The 15029-nt window shown below is 36.8% G+C and overlaps 1 protein-coding gene across 3 annotated transcripts in view; it reads right to left on the reverse strand.

Annotated features, from left to right (window-relative positions):
- ARID4B (AT-rich interaction domain 4B) overlaps positions 1-15029 on the reverse strand; it is a 90560-nt gene that overhangs the window by 23150 nt on the left and 52381 nt on the right. For all 3 annotated transcript variants that reach the window (XM_075748715.1, XM_075748714.1, XM_075748713.1), the window contains exons 12-16: positions 11541-11613; positions 10394-10488; positions 9188-9285; positions 8713-8980; positions 7558-7730 (exon numbers count right to left, since the gene is read on the reverse strand). In XM_075748715.1, coding sequence (XP_075604830.1) covers positions 7558-7730; positions 8713-8980; positions 9188-9285; positions 10394-10488; positions 11541-11613 — 707 coding nt within the window. The remainder of the gene's footprint in view (positions 1-7557; positions 7731-8712; positions 8981-9187; positions 9286-10393; positions 10489-11540; positions 11614-15029) is intronic.

Genomic DNA, 15029 nt, shown 5'->3' on the forward strand with positions numbered 1-15029 from the left:
CAGGATTTTCCAGACACTAGCAATTACAGTGCCAGTGGCTTTCTAGAAGCTGAACAAGTTTGGAGTCTCTAACCTTAATCACCCTATGGCTTTCCTGGTGTCCCGATAGATAGTCTACAAAGACTCCATGACAATACGAGAACTCCTCTGGAAGAGATGTGTGAAGAAACCCTCATTGTGAAGTTGAGTAACTTGGATGGTCAAGAAGATGTGAAGAACAGACTGTACATAGGTGGAGGGAATGTCAGGAAGCAAAAGCACAATGGAAGCAGAGATGGTTGCAATTAAAAGGCATTCTAAGGAGTGGTTTGGTTAGCAATGATAAACTGGAGGTTTTAGGAAACCAAAAGCAAAGAACATTCATAATTTTGGAGGAGAAAAAAAAAAACAGTGTACTTGTATAGGTCCTGGAACAAAAAACCCAAACCCAAAACATATTCCAGTAGTTGCAAGGAAGAAAAGATACTGTTTCACAAGGCCATAAAAAGCTCAAACCTGGCAGTGCAGATGAGGGAGAAGCATAACTGCCATGAAACAGAGGTTTGTAAGAGAAAATTGTAACTGTAGCCATCCAGCATGCACAGCCATAACCTCATTTGTCCATGTATGTATGCATGAGAGCACTGTATTTCCTTTAATGCTGTTTAGTCCAAATCCCATTTTGAGAGGGAGGGGTGGGGCGAAAAACCCAAACAAACAAACCTCTTGGCAGCAGACAATAATTGTCAACTTAAAACCAGTACCAAGTAGTATCTGCCACAAAGCTGCAACAATTTGAACAACCCAAGCAGCAGCTGATGAAACAAGGCAGCAGCTGATGTGCATGCACTGCACAAGAGACACAGCAGTACAACTGCAACTGTGTTCCAGAAACCAAAGTACCACCAGAAAGCTTATTAGGACGACTCGAAAGCATTTCCAATTACAACTGCAGACTAAAGAATACCCCATCTCCCACAGAATGGGAACATAAACCTTCAGAAGCAGGAAATTAGTGAATTAAAATGCAAAAATATTTATCAATAAAGTAAAACCATTAAAACGTTTAGATCATACAAATATTATACACCATTAGTTCCAAAGGACAATGTGAAATTGTTAAAAGGCTAAAATTACTGCAAGAGTATTTTTACAGGTAGGTAATTCTCAGTCAATATAAAGACTTAACACCAACAAGATTTAACATCCATAACAAGGGTAAGTATATCAACAAATAGATGTTGTTAATAGATGAAATAGGGCATGCTATTACAGCACTAAAGGAACTGCAGTATCATGCAAATGTCTTTCCACCCACAATCTCTGGTACTAAACCCAACTATGAGACAGGGTGTGATCTGGAGCATTAGATTTGCCCCCTAGGATCCCTGTTTTGCAGCAAACCTAATGCCACTCCAATACACTTCCCCTGACACACCATGCTGGCACACACAGCAGGTGAGATGCCAAATGCAAGATTATTTTTTTCATGGGTTATTCTAAAACTTGAGGAAGCAAGACTATTTCAATTATTAGTTCAATTAAGTCATTACAGTTAATTGAACCACTAGCAGAAATAAACTCCAGTGTAATTGACACTTCAAGTTTAGCAATTAGCTTCTATTTTTGTTTCCCTTTTTCTCATCCTAGTGCATTATTTAACCTCTACTTCACGTAACACAAAGCTAGAAGACATTGAGTCTCCTTCATACTCCTTCTCAATCACAGCTGTACTAAGATGCCCTTAAGTTTTAAGGCAGAGGCGCCGTTAAGACCTGTACTTACACCATGACACTAGAATCTCATTTTTAATTAAACAAAATAACAAAACCCCCAAAAAATCACTGGTATTTGTCTTCCTTCTGAAGTTGCAAAGAAAACAAAAATAAAAGCTCCAAGGACTTCTGTCTACACACACACAGAAAATCTGAATAACAGCACAGTTACAGTCCATCATTCTAAGGGAAAGGGAAAGGCACTAACTTGATTTGAATCACATCTGAGAGTTGTACAGCATGCTACAACCACACAAGCATGTACTCTGTCACCAGTGTTTTCCTCTGCTGCTACGGAGAAGACAAGTGAAGGGACTTCATGTTATTGCTTCTAATCGTTCAGCCAAGTTTTTTTTAAGTATTTTGAAACATTCCTCGAAAGGATAATGGATGGTTCAGAAGTCTGGCTGAGGAGTATAGCACTTTTCATTTTTATGGCACTGGTTCACACTCTAGTACTTGATGAATGTTTAAGGGCTCACCCACACACATAAATCTCAGTGACAGTTACCATGGTTAATAACCTCCATAGTGACCATAAGCTACGTAAAATGTGGTGACAGAACCATTTTTTCCACATCAAAGACACCTCCCTTCCATTTAACGTGATGCACACACAGGACTGGTACATTTACGCTGCCACTGTACACTTTATTATTGTGTCATTAGCATCTTATTGATGTATCAAAAACAATCCTTATGTATATGTATGTATCAGTGCATATTCTACATTAAGAAAAAAAATCAATTATAGACTGTTTCTGAAAACATGACTATACAAAAACTTCCTTCCCAATACAAAAGCAGCTGGAATACGTAAATAGAACACACATCACAAATAAGAGCATAGAAATATGTTCCTATAAATGAAACTACTGAAGTATGCTTCTTAAAAATGTCCAAAATTCAGAGCAGATGTTCACACCAACTGTGCAATGAACACGACTCATTTCTTTCCCTTCTCCCAAGCTAATCAATTCCATATAAACCTAAATCAGGCTGGAAAAAAGCTATCTCAATATACAGTTCTCAACACTAAGCCAGAAGCCAGAAGATACGCCTTCTGTATCAAATATCCTTCACTTCAAAACATCTTAACCTTCCTGCTACCATTTGAGATTCACCACCATAAAGCTTTGATATGTCATTTTAACAGATAAGGAACTGAAGAAAACATTGCCTCTAACAATCTGTTATCTCCCATATGTGAAACAGAGCTTCTGACTATTACATAATCCCGCCGTAAATTGCTTTCAGAAAATCCCCATCAAGTGTTTCCAGAAAATTTAACTCTTGTACAAATAGAAGCCATCACCAGCACAGGCACAGCAGGTAGTCACCCTACCCTATAAGGGTAATAAACATAGTAAAACCCTTCACGTGAAACAATGCCCATCTTAACCTAGTTCTCAACTACTACTTTTATTACTCCTAGCTCCCTCCCACTGCTTATAGGAGGGGAAACGCTATTACTGCACGTAATGATGTATGTAACAGCTCTAAGATTAAGATTTTTCCCTTGCCTGTGAATGAATGGTTTAACTCCATTCAAGATTATTAGCCAAAGCAGTTTAGCATTTTCTCCTTTTGATACTGTCAAAATATGACAGTACCAACTCCCAGAAAACCATACCATGAAGACCTAAACTGACAGTATGAGACAACTAGAAGTGTTTAGGTTTCTAAAGTATTCTTTAAGAACATTTGTTCATGCATTCCTTGGAGGAAATAAAAAAAGTAGAGAGTTTTCAAGAAGTAAAAACACCTAAATCCAGCAAGTTTCCTAAGACCAAGTCAGAACTATTTGTGAGTACTGAAAATGACGGCCTGGTAAGAAAGAGCAAGGTTAGGATCCAGAGATGGCAGCCCCTCCTGGTGTTACAGTTAAGGCAACACCTCAGCCAAAGGAAGGAAAACACAAGAACAAAGCCACTTGCAATCCTTCTGTACTGTAACTGGGATTACTTCAAAGAATTTTGTCTGTTCACCTCAAAAATCCAAGTACTACCAATGTAAGTCTGATGCAAATTTTTGTTGGAAAGCAAAAATTATCATCTGGATTCTGAGCACTTAATCTTTCAGTTCAATATAAAGTTCTTGACGGTCCCAGATGCTTTAGAGTGAAGTGTTAAAAAAAACCCAACAAACCACAACCAAAAACCAAAAGACAAACCACCAAAACCAAAAAACCAAACAAAAAAACTTGGAGCTTGATTAATCATCTGGGAAAAAAAAATTCTTACAAATATTGGTTAACTAGCAATTAACCTACACTTCAGTTCACAAACTGTATCTACTATGAAATTTTTAAAGATTTAATTTTTATTTCATTAGCTTATATTAAAAAACCCACACCTTTTAAAAACTCCGCTAGGCTCCTGGCCTCAGTCTCTTGGGAACATGTTCAACTGCCTACATTGTTTGTTGTGTAGAAAAGCCCTCTGGTTCTCAATTTGTTGGCTTTGACTCAAGTCTTTGAATAGTTACAACAGTTAACATTAGATGCTACAAAGGAAAACTGCACCCCTATGCAATGCTACATTTGAAGACCATTACTTCCACAACATGAAGTTAGCAGGACCTTCAAAATAAGGAGGTTTTTAAACTTTTTGTTTATTCATTGTCTAAGAACGAATACTTTTTTGTATGCTAGGAAAAAGGATGGATTTACAAAGCTGGGACAGACCAATGAGAAATAACACATCGCTGGCCTTTTTTTACTGTTTTTATGACTAGAAGCTGCACAAACCTGTACCCAGCACATGCATCTTCCACTAGCCACACAAAAACCAAGAAAAGCATGTACAGAATAAGGGGCAAGCTGCCTTTGAATCTTCATTCTCAGTGTTCACAGACACACAAGCAAGAAACAGGCACTCTGGGGAAGAAAGGAAGAGAACCACATTCAGCCTTTCCTCTTCATCATATTGTTACAGTATATGCAGGAGTGACCAGAGGATTGAAGAGGTAGCAATTTCAAAGAGTTGAGACACGTGGGATTGCAGAGAGAAATAAAACCTCTGGAAAATAAACAACCCATGCTTCCAGTAATACTTCCTGAGATCTGGAACCTGGGAATTAGATCCAGTCCACCCAACAGAAATTAAGTAAAAAGAAATCCGTAAGTTTTTCTGTCCTCTTGGTTCCTTGTGTGTATACACACGTAAGCTACGTGAAGATGCCAGAAGTCCTACAGACATAAATTCAAATAGCAAACTCTACAAGACTGCCTTATATAGTATTAGATTTGTTTGGCTATTTGGTTGGGATTATGAAAGATAGATGGTCCATAGCTCAAAAAAAAAAAAAAAAGGTTTCAGGCATACATTTTGAATACACTGACAAAAATTCAGTCCACAGTGAACTATTTTGATTACATTTTGGGTATTTTTTGCATGATTGGTTTTCCACCTACAAAAATGCATTTTTCATTTTGTATTTCAGTTCAACAAAGAACTCAAGCCACAGCATTTTCCCTTCTCTGTATAATTTTTGCTACTTCTAATCCATAAATTTTGGGGTGGAAGAGTACAATGTCATACAACATCCCCACCAGCATATCAGGCTCACAAAATCCCTTTATGTCTTTATGGTATAAACGCCAAAAACATTGTATAGCATTTAGGATGACAATTACATTTTTAAAAACTCTTTAAAGATGGCAGAAGTGCATTTTGTACTTCCTATCAATCTTTGAGGAAAGAAAGGAAAAGAAATCATGCTAACAGCACTACTGCAGTACTACTGCTTACAAATGCTTACAGACTATTAACTGCTACGAATGTTTCATTTTTCCAAGTTTAAATTATTCCTTGATACATATCCCTAGCAATGACCACATCACCACTTACATCTATTTTTAGAGCTGTGCCTTCTATTCTAAGCAACTCGTTACAATCTTTCACAAATCACAACAGCAAAATACTAGTTATCAGATTTTTTACTGGATAAATAAAGAGAAACAGAGAAAAAAGAACTCAATTACAATCAGATGAATTGGGGAAAGTTAAGAGGAAATAGTTTTTTATTTATGAAAACAACAAAAAATTGTAGAAAACACTAAGAAAACTCGTAACATTTTTAATGTCATAAATAACCCAAATGGACATGAATCAGGAATAAAAAACCACCCCAAAACAATAAAGGATAAAGCAAATGTAGCTTACAATTTTATGTCTCATTTATGATAGCAGCACAGTAAGTATTAAGCCACTCTACTTTCCAAGTATATAAATAAACACAAAGTAATATCACAAATGTACACACATATAAATACACAATTTAGGGAACCTTAAAAACTGTTATTTTCTAAGCAATGCAAAGTGTTCCATCTATTTGGTTACATGTTTTGAAAGTAGCATTGTAAACCTGTTACAGTACAACTCACCTAGCTTTAAAATGGCAAATGTAACAAATTCCAGCAATTGATCTTTTAAAAAAAGAAAAAATTGACATCCGATACAAATGAAATTACATCCATAGAGAAAAGGTACTTCTAACTGAGTTCAGGTAAACTTGATTTTTCAGTATTCGGCATTTCTGAGTTACAGAAATTGCTAAAGTAATCTCACTGAAAATATTTAGGAAGATAAAAACATTTTACAGAAAGATCCTTCCAGAATCTGTTATATGAAAATGAAAACTCTCAATAAAATAAAAAGAACTATTACCAATTAATCAAAAATCAATATACTGAACTACGCCATTCCATCAAAACCCTTAATGGGCCAGAAAAAGCATTAAGAGTTAATGATATTTAGACAGAAGATTAAGACAGCTGATCTACTAAATAGCAAAGATTGCTGAAATTAACAAGGGAATTACTGGTCAGAAAACAGCTGGTATTAAGTGAAAAAAAAAAAAAACAAACCCAAACCAAAAACCACAACCATCCCTGATATGCACATTGCTGTGAAAGAAGGTGTCATTATCTGCTTTCCCTTTTGTAATAGCTTCTCCTCTAAGCATCTGTCAGTGTTTTTTGCTGAAGACAAGATACTGTATTAAAAGAGACCTTCGATCTGACCTGTAATGGCCATTTTTGTGTTCTTACCACTTGAAATCTTACTGTATGAGGGTCCTAATCGCAAGAATATTACTTGTTAACACACTGGGTATTAGTGAGGAGTACATGCTGTCGTAAACTTTGTATCCTTTGTATGGCTGCTTAAAAAAGCTCGTTTTTATTTTTTTCACTGAAACAGGAAAACCTGCCCATTCCATAAAGTAAACAGAGAGATCACCTGCACATATCCATTGATTACATGGCTCTGAGCATCCCTATTACTTCAATCTCTTGCTTCCAAATCTCCTGTCTGAAGGACTGACTGCACAAGAGATTCCTATCAGTATCATGCCCACTCAATAGCAAAACTGTTACTAAGTGATGCAAGGTACTTCCATCTTTTTCAGTGTTACCCATAACACACCGCTGTCCAACAGCAAAAGCTGGAAAATGCAAGTTTGTGAAATACTTGTAGCAAAATTAAGTAGACAAATACTATCAGAAATGGCTGCAATTTTTTTGTCTTAAATCAAATAGTCACCTATGCTTTGTATGTTTGTTTGCTCACTCAACTTATAAATATTTAGGCCTGGACCCTGTAAAAACTTAAGCTGCCTTTTGTTAGATCCACAAACTTCAATGGCACTAACCATGACAAAGTTAGGAACACAGAGATCTTTGGAAGATCCAATAGTCTAATCCACTACAGGGACATCTGACTTGCAGTTCAAATTACAAGAGTAAAATTTAATGAACACACATCAGATGCCTTATCTGATTACAAACAGAGTAACTTACCCTGATTTTTCTTTTTCTTCAGCATCTGCATTTACGGTAGGATTTTCCATTTCTTTAATCTTCTCCTCCTCTTTATCTTCTAGTTTGGTTTCATCTTCAGTTGTGATTATATTTAAGTCCTTTTCTTGATCAGGCTGAGTATATGCAGAATCTGGCAAATTTTTTTTGTTTCCCTAGGATAATAAAACCTTTAGTTAACTTATAAGGTGAAATAAAGATAAAAAGGATTTAAGAAGGGGCAGACAAAACACACTGAAGTTAGACAAGCAAAAAAAAAAAAATCTAGAGTCTAGGGCCTGTTCTAAAATTACAGCACCTCCGTTGTTTTTTCCTCTGAAAATCTCAAGCTAAACATAACAAGACTTCAAAGTTGCAGCCAGTGTCCTAGCTAGCGATATAGGCATGCAGCTCTTAGACCTGAACTGCAAAGCAATCTCTAAGATGAATGCTTCATAGGGTAAAGGGTGCAGACAGATCAGTACTGGCCTAGCTGGTATTCACCCTGGAGTTAGTACCGGCAGACAGACCAGGGCTGGCCGCCACTTACACGCAGAAGCATTACAGTTGTGTTACACACTGACTTGATGCATTACACTGCTTCCAGAGCAAATTGCTAAGCCTGCACAGAGCAGCACTTCAGCTTATCACCCTGGACTTCCTTTGCTAAAACCACTGAGTCAACAATGGATTTTGAAAAGGTATAAACATGTGTCTCTCTGGACCACTGAACTACGTTAGATCACTGCGTACATCATATGGCCCAGGTCTTTGTAGAGCTTCACAAGCAAGATTTATGAGGGCTTAAAAGCACGTCTAAGTGCAAAATAAAAGTATCGGCACTGTAGCTAGCTGTGAGCATGCATTACCCAGATCGAGATAAAGCTGCACGCTAATTAGTCTCCATTTGACCTGGGAGGCCCCCAAATAAGTGGAATGTTGCAGCTGCTTCCTAACAAGTCAGACATCACGATTCCCTAAAACAGGCACCTAGAGATAAATGTGGCTTAAATGTGTTGTTCTGAATTCCATCTACACCACATTTTTATCTTCTTTTAAATCCATTATGGAGATTTCAATCTTGACATGAATTCATGGTTATCAGCACACCACCTGACTTTGCAAACAGGATATAACATGAACATTAAAATATTTTACCAGAACAGAGGGCTTATCATTTTCTTTACTTTCATTATCATTCTCAGCTAACTTTTTTTCTTCTTCTTGTACTACTGCTACTTCCTCCTGCTTGCGCTCCTCCTTATCCACTTTTATTTCTTTTACATCCTGCTCTGGTTCTTCACGCATCTTCAATTCTTTTTCTTTTTCACAGTCTTTACAAGGCTTGCTTGTCACTTTCTCTGGCAATGCCATTTGAAATTCAATGTTAGCTGATGTACAATACTCTTCAAAACCATAGAGATATCTAAAAGAAAAAAATTGCTTGCGATAAGCAAGTTTGTTTCAAGAAAGAACAGGCTACCTAGCAGAAGCTAAAACATGAACAGTATGTTTAAAGCCTAACAAACTGTATTGTAAAGTTATGGACTCTATGTATATTACCACTACCACAGGCTCATTTCAGTTCTTTCTAGTGCTGTTTTAGCACAAACTTCATAGTTTTATTACTTACTTTTTGTATGCACATTTAACATTATATCCTGCAGCTGAATTCAATACAGGGATTCCAAGATCTTGATAAACCTGCTTCCACACTGCTCCACTTTCAATCTGTTAAAAGTAAATGAAGTCACAGGTTTTGAATTAACTCACTGACACAAAAAAGACTAAGTCAAAGTTCACAACTTTGGAAAGTAATTAATTTCCTCTTATCTATAAAATTACTATTTATCACACACACAGTATTTCACCATAATGCAAACTGTAGTCTAATATTACTACTTTAAACAATTTAGCATTTCTGCATTTCAGTAAGCCACAGCAGGCTTTCCTCTCCAGGCAGTAATAAAACAAAGGAAAGAAAATACAAACATCAGAAAAATGAGTACATAATTTTTATTTTATATTTGTAAGTAATTATTAACAACCAGAGCTAGAATTTTAATTAAATTGGTAAGAAAAAATTCATTCAAAGCATTAACAATACTCAGAGCTAGCAGCACTGCACCAGATACAGTGGCTACTGGTCTTTCATTACATCCTTAATATGCCCTTTGGTGTCAGAGTTTTGTGACAGTGTGATAAGCTCATTTCTAACCATCTGTGAAGGTAAAACAGATGTACTGCAATACCTAAGTACAAGATCCTCTCTTGTATATCAGAAAGGTGTCACTGTACAAACGTACCTCCTCAGCAGACTGGTTAAATTTATGGGAAGCAGCCCAAAGCAGTAACAGAATCTGCTTGGCCATTAATTCCATATGCTTCAATTACTGCTTCACGACCAATCCACTAATCCCAGTCAGCACATTCTTCTATATAATGCCCAGAACAGATAGGAATTAAGGGCCTCACATAGACCTTAAACTGGATTACTTGTCTCTGGGATTTTATTGAGCAGTGACTCTTCTCACTTTTTGTGGTAACAACTTTTTTTATCAGACAAACATTTCTCGAAATATCACAGAAACACACATGCTGTTATACAGCAATAATTAAACATGCTGAGAAGATGTGTAATTTATTTAGAATATAATTAGTTTCTGGTTCCTGTTAAAGCATGTTTTTCAGAGCTACAGGGTGTCTTACATAGCTGTAGTATTCAATTTTCGTGTGTCTAAAGCTCCTGTGTAAGATTCTTCTTTATCGCTATTTAAACAAAAATAAACAGCATCCTCAGATTTTATGGCCCTGGAATACTCATCATATTAATACTTACATTATCAAATCCTCCAAGCTTGTGTACAAGTCTGAATAATTTGAAGAGATTCAAATTTCTATATCCTAATACAGGACGTTTGTTAATAGGAGTCCCTGTGAACAAAGACAGTTATTACAGTGTTTTGAAATATCTTTTTCAGAGTAACATGAAATCCACATCATAGGCATGACTACACTATTAAATACAGTATTGTAAACCCCTCCCTCTGATCACCTCACACATCTGGTACTTTCTCTTCATGAAACTAAACAAACTCAAGAGGCTTAATAATCCATTTTCCCTGTAGTTCAGTAATGTAATTTAATTCATACATATACACTCTTCCATATATTATTGAACATGCATAAATGATGCAACTTTTCTTGCTACCTATATTATACCTATTTTTATTTCACCTGCTGAAAGAATTACATCTAAAAATAGCTGCGTAGTCATCACAGAATTATAGAATGGTTTGGGTTGGAAGGGACCTTAAAGATCATCTAGTTCCAACCCCCCTGCTGCGGGCAGGGACACCCTCTACTAGACCATGTTGCCCAAAGCCTCATCCATGCCCAAAGCCTCAGTCCTCTCATTACAATTAAAAAAAATAAAAATACTTCCCCAGGAACAAATCCCACAATGCTTCAAAGAGCTGAAGCTTCCCATGCTACTCTACTAGCAGTAGCTACCACATTGTCATCTCTTGTAAACAGTTCCGCAACTCATCTTCACATGTAATTAAAAAGATACTAATATAACTAGTTATAATACTAATTTAAACACCTTCACCCCTGTCTCCACAGACACTGTACTTTTCTTGCAGTGTAGAAGTTATGAAACTAAGTATATAACTTAATATAATTGAGGATATTGAATGTTTGATTATACACACTGTAAGTACACAGTACAAAATATACTGGGATATATGAGGTACTATCCATTTATTTCTGAAAGCAGGAACAAGTGACTGTATTTCAGGAGAAGAGTCAAGTGACAAGACTTATCTTCTAAATAGCAGGGAAGCCAGGAGTGATGAATACAGTCTTACTGTTTCCAAAACCGAACTGCAAAGCACTACTAGTTTACAGACTCAATTCTTTAAAGCATTGCTAAGCAATACATCTATCTTCAGCTTCTACAAGTCAAAGATTAAAATGCCTACCTCTGTCTTCCATGAACTTGTATAATTGCTGAAGAAAATTCTCTCGTTCTTCAGGAAATGGCTCTATTTCCTCCTGTTTAAAGTAATACACACAAGAATTATCACTGTTTTGAGTTCCAGTCCTTCATTAAGAAACATATGGCAGTGATAATTTAGGTTCAAATGTTCAAGCTTGTTTTACTGTAGCCAGCAACAGGATACTAAACAAAGAGACACATGCTCTCAAGTGCTATGCCACATGGAAGTAAGTTCTATAAACTACAGTTTTTCCAAATATATAAAACAATAACTGTAAAGACACATTGAAATTGGATTTTTGATTGATCACTGAAGTATCATAAGTGATACCATAAATCAAGATGTATTCTCGATTTTGTTCATTAATGCAGAAAGTCTAGGAGACAGCACTATTAATGATCAGGAGATAATATTGGAAATCTCAGGTCTGTTTCTACTGCAGTTAAGTGACTCCTCGGTGCCTGGATACACTATGCCACTTTTCAGGGATGAAGTGAAGAAGAAATGGCGCTCGCACTTTCTTAGGAGTTCTAATCCACAGTACTGGCAAACCGCAGCCAATGGCACTGCATGCATGCTGCCATGGGGTACGGGCTGAACGCATGGTGAGCAGGATCAATCCCACAACTGAAATAACAATGGATATTTTGGATGTTCAGTTCATTGCACTAATAAATCTTTGTATTAGATTCACTTAGAGTAATAAACAGTGGACTTTCATAACAAAACACTACAGCTTATTTTATAACACTTCGTAATTTCCTTAGGAAACATGACTTGCTGCAACCAGTAGCAGTAAGATACTCACATAAGCAAAATTCTCAGAAATTCTGATGGCTAAGCTACTTCAAAACAATACGTCAAATATAACTTGATTAATATTCTGAATACTTTTTTAGTACTAATTGTGAAGTTTCCAAAAATTACTAATAAAAGTTATTCAGTAAATCTAAAAGAAACTATTTTCCTTTAGTGTTTTTTCATTCCATGTTTATCTTGTCCATTCTTCAACAGTCTCCTTGTACTAAATATTAAAGCTTCACCTACCCTGAAGCAAGGGAACAAAATGTATTGTCTTTAAAGTTATAGCAAGTCAGCTGAGAAATCAATAGAAACAAAATATCATTATTAAACAGGGAAAAAAACCCAACACAAACACAAAAAACCCCACATCATCTGCTGAAGCTATTTAAGAAAGAGATGGATGGCTGAAAATAAGGTCAAGGAAAGCTAAAACTATTGCCCATAAGTTGTTTTTTTCTTATTTTATACTTCATCAAATGTACTTGGAGGATGTATCAGAGCAAATAGGCAAAAAATGAAGAACCAATATTCCCAATATGCTGAAATAATTGTCATTTAGGTATAATTATCAACAGAAATGCAATGAAAATATTACACAGTTTTGCAAAGGCAACGCAAGAGCAAAAGTCTCTGCGAGGGACGTTACGTGATGAGCATCTATCTGATACTTAGCATACCAGCAGAGCCCAGAGCAGGCTACTTCAATGAGCTAGGACATGCTGGGTAGAGAAAGGAAACCAGTATACTAGATACATCCTCAAAGGGTGGGAGCATCAGAAATCAGGTATATCTAGCAATTCTTCACCAAGAGGTATGAGGTGATGCTGCAGCTCTGCCTATAGTACAGACAAACATCTGGTTAAGAACATTCACATTTCACAGGCAAAGGTGGTAAAGGAAACACTGATAGCAAGCAAAGGATTCAGCTTGCAAACATAAAACTTGAAAAAAAAAAGATTAAAAGATTTTTGCCTCTGTTTTAGAAACCTCCTGGTTCAGTAGGTGACTGAAACATTGGATACTGGAGAAGAAAATATCACAAGAGATGTCACAATAAATCCCAAAATATTTGCCTGATATGAGATCTTCGTGTCTAGCTCATGGAAAGACTAGCTCATAAAACACCACATACAACTAAGAGGAGCTAGAGAGAAGGTGTAAAAGGGTACAAGGTAAAATATTTACAAACACTGTAGCTAAAGACTATATTTTTCACCTACAAGTAGTGAGGGAATGATTACAAAGATAATATGTCACCTTGCACAGGTACAAACCTATCTACATTCATCACACTCATGGCTGGACATGAACCTGCTCAAAGTTTAGGAACTGTGCTGAGCCCAAGGAAGTACTCCCTGCTTCTGAAAATACTAAGCAGAGCACCGTCCCTTGCAAACTGGGCTTTGTAACTTTTGATCAGAGCTGGATAATCTCCTGTGAGCATAAAGAAGAGGCAGAATGAACTCATGGGCATGGACAGGTGGTGAAGTTTTTACTCCACACCTTTGCAGTCTCCCAACTAATCTTAAAATAAAGAAATGAATGAATAAAAGATGGAACACCATTTTCTGGCATACCAGAGTCACAATCTCCAAGGACGATGTATTGAGAGAAAGATCATATCAACCATTTAAGACTCAAACCAGTTCAGTTTCTCCTTTACAATTCCACTATTGATTGGAATTTCAGTTTACTGCATTATTGGCAGTTGCATAACATATTAAAGAAAGCTCTCGAACCCTAGCAACAGAAAAAGTGATAATGGGCAGATACAGATTTTGAGTACCACCAGAAGGTACAAGAGGAAGCAAAAGATTCAAAAGCCCCTCTTCCAGCCTCACAGCTAGCTGTAAAATAAAGTTCTTTCCACTATTTTTCTTCTTTCCTCTTCATTTTTTTTTTTCTGGTCAGGAGGCTGGCAGGGAAGAACAGACTATGAAAAAACCAAGCACGAGGTAGGACTCCATACTTCCAGTACAAAAGAGAGAAGAAAGGTGGAAGAGGAGTGCATGAGCTAATGCCTTGATTGAAAGCTCTTTTGCTTCTTTACATCAGGGTAGCCAGACAGATAGCTTGTAGTGAAGCAATTCTTCAGTAGACCCAATGAGAGAGGTACAACTACTCAGATTTCTTGGTAATTATCTAAAGGTTTCAAAATCTCTCACTTTTCAGCACTCCAGAACTAGTAAACTATTTTCTACAGCTAGAAGCAGGGAAAGAACAGTGCAAACTCCTCCAATATATGCTTTGCAAGAGGACCTACAGCTGAAGGCCTAGCATGGCAACTTGGGGGCAGGAAAGGGTAAGGTAGAAGGCGAAAGAGGACAGAGTGCCAGAGACAAAAGGGAGGAAGAGACAACAGCAAGGCCATACCAGCTTAATTTGGTTTTATTTTTCAAGTATGTCAAGAACGCAGGTCAGTAACAGATTAGAGCTGCCTCCTCAGATGGAGCTCTCCTGTGTAAAAGGTAGCAAGCTTCCCTGTGGCTTGGAATGTGTGGTAAGACATAGGTATGTACTGGGGGAACAGCTCTATAGCCAGGAGAAAAGTTTATCATTACTTATGTGAGCAGCTATTTACAGCAGCACAACTTTAGCATTCACAGAACTCGCTCCATGGCCACAAAGGGGAAAATAAATCAACACTGTCATAATATATTAATAAAA

The sequence above is a fragment of the Balearica regulorum genome, chromosome 3, assembly GCF_011004875.1.
Source record: "Balearica regulorum gibbericeps isolate bBalReg1 chromosome 3, bBalReg1.pri, whole genome shotgun sequence".
In the NCBI taxonomy this organism is placed as follows: Eukaryota; Metazoa; Chordata; class Aves; order Gruiformes; family Gruidae; genus Balearica; species Balearica regulorum.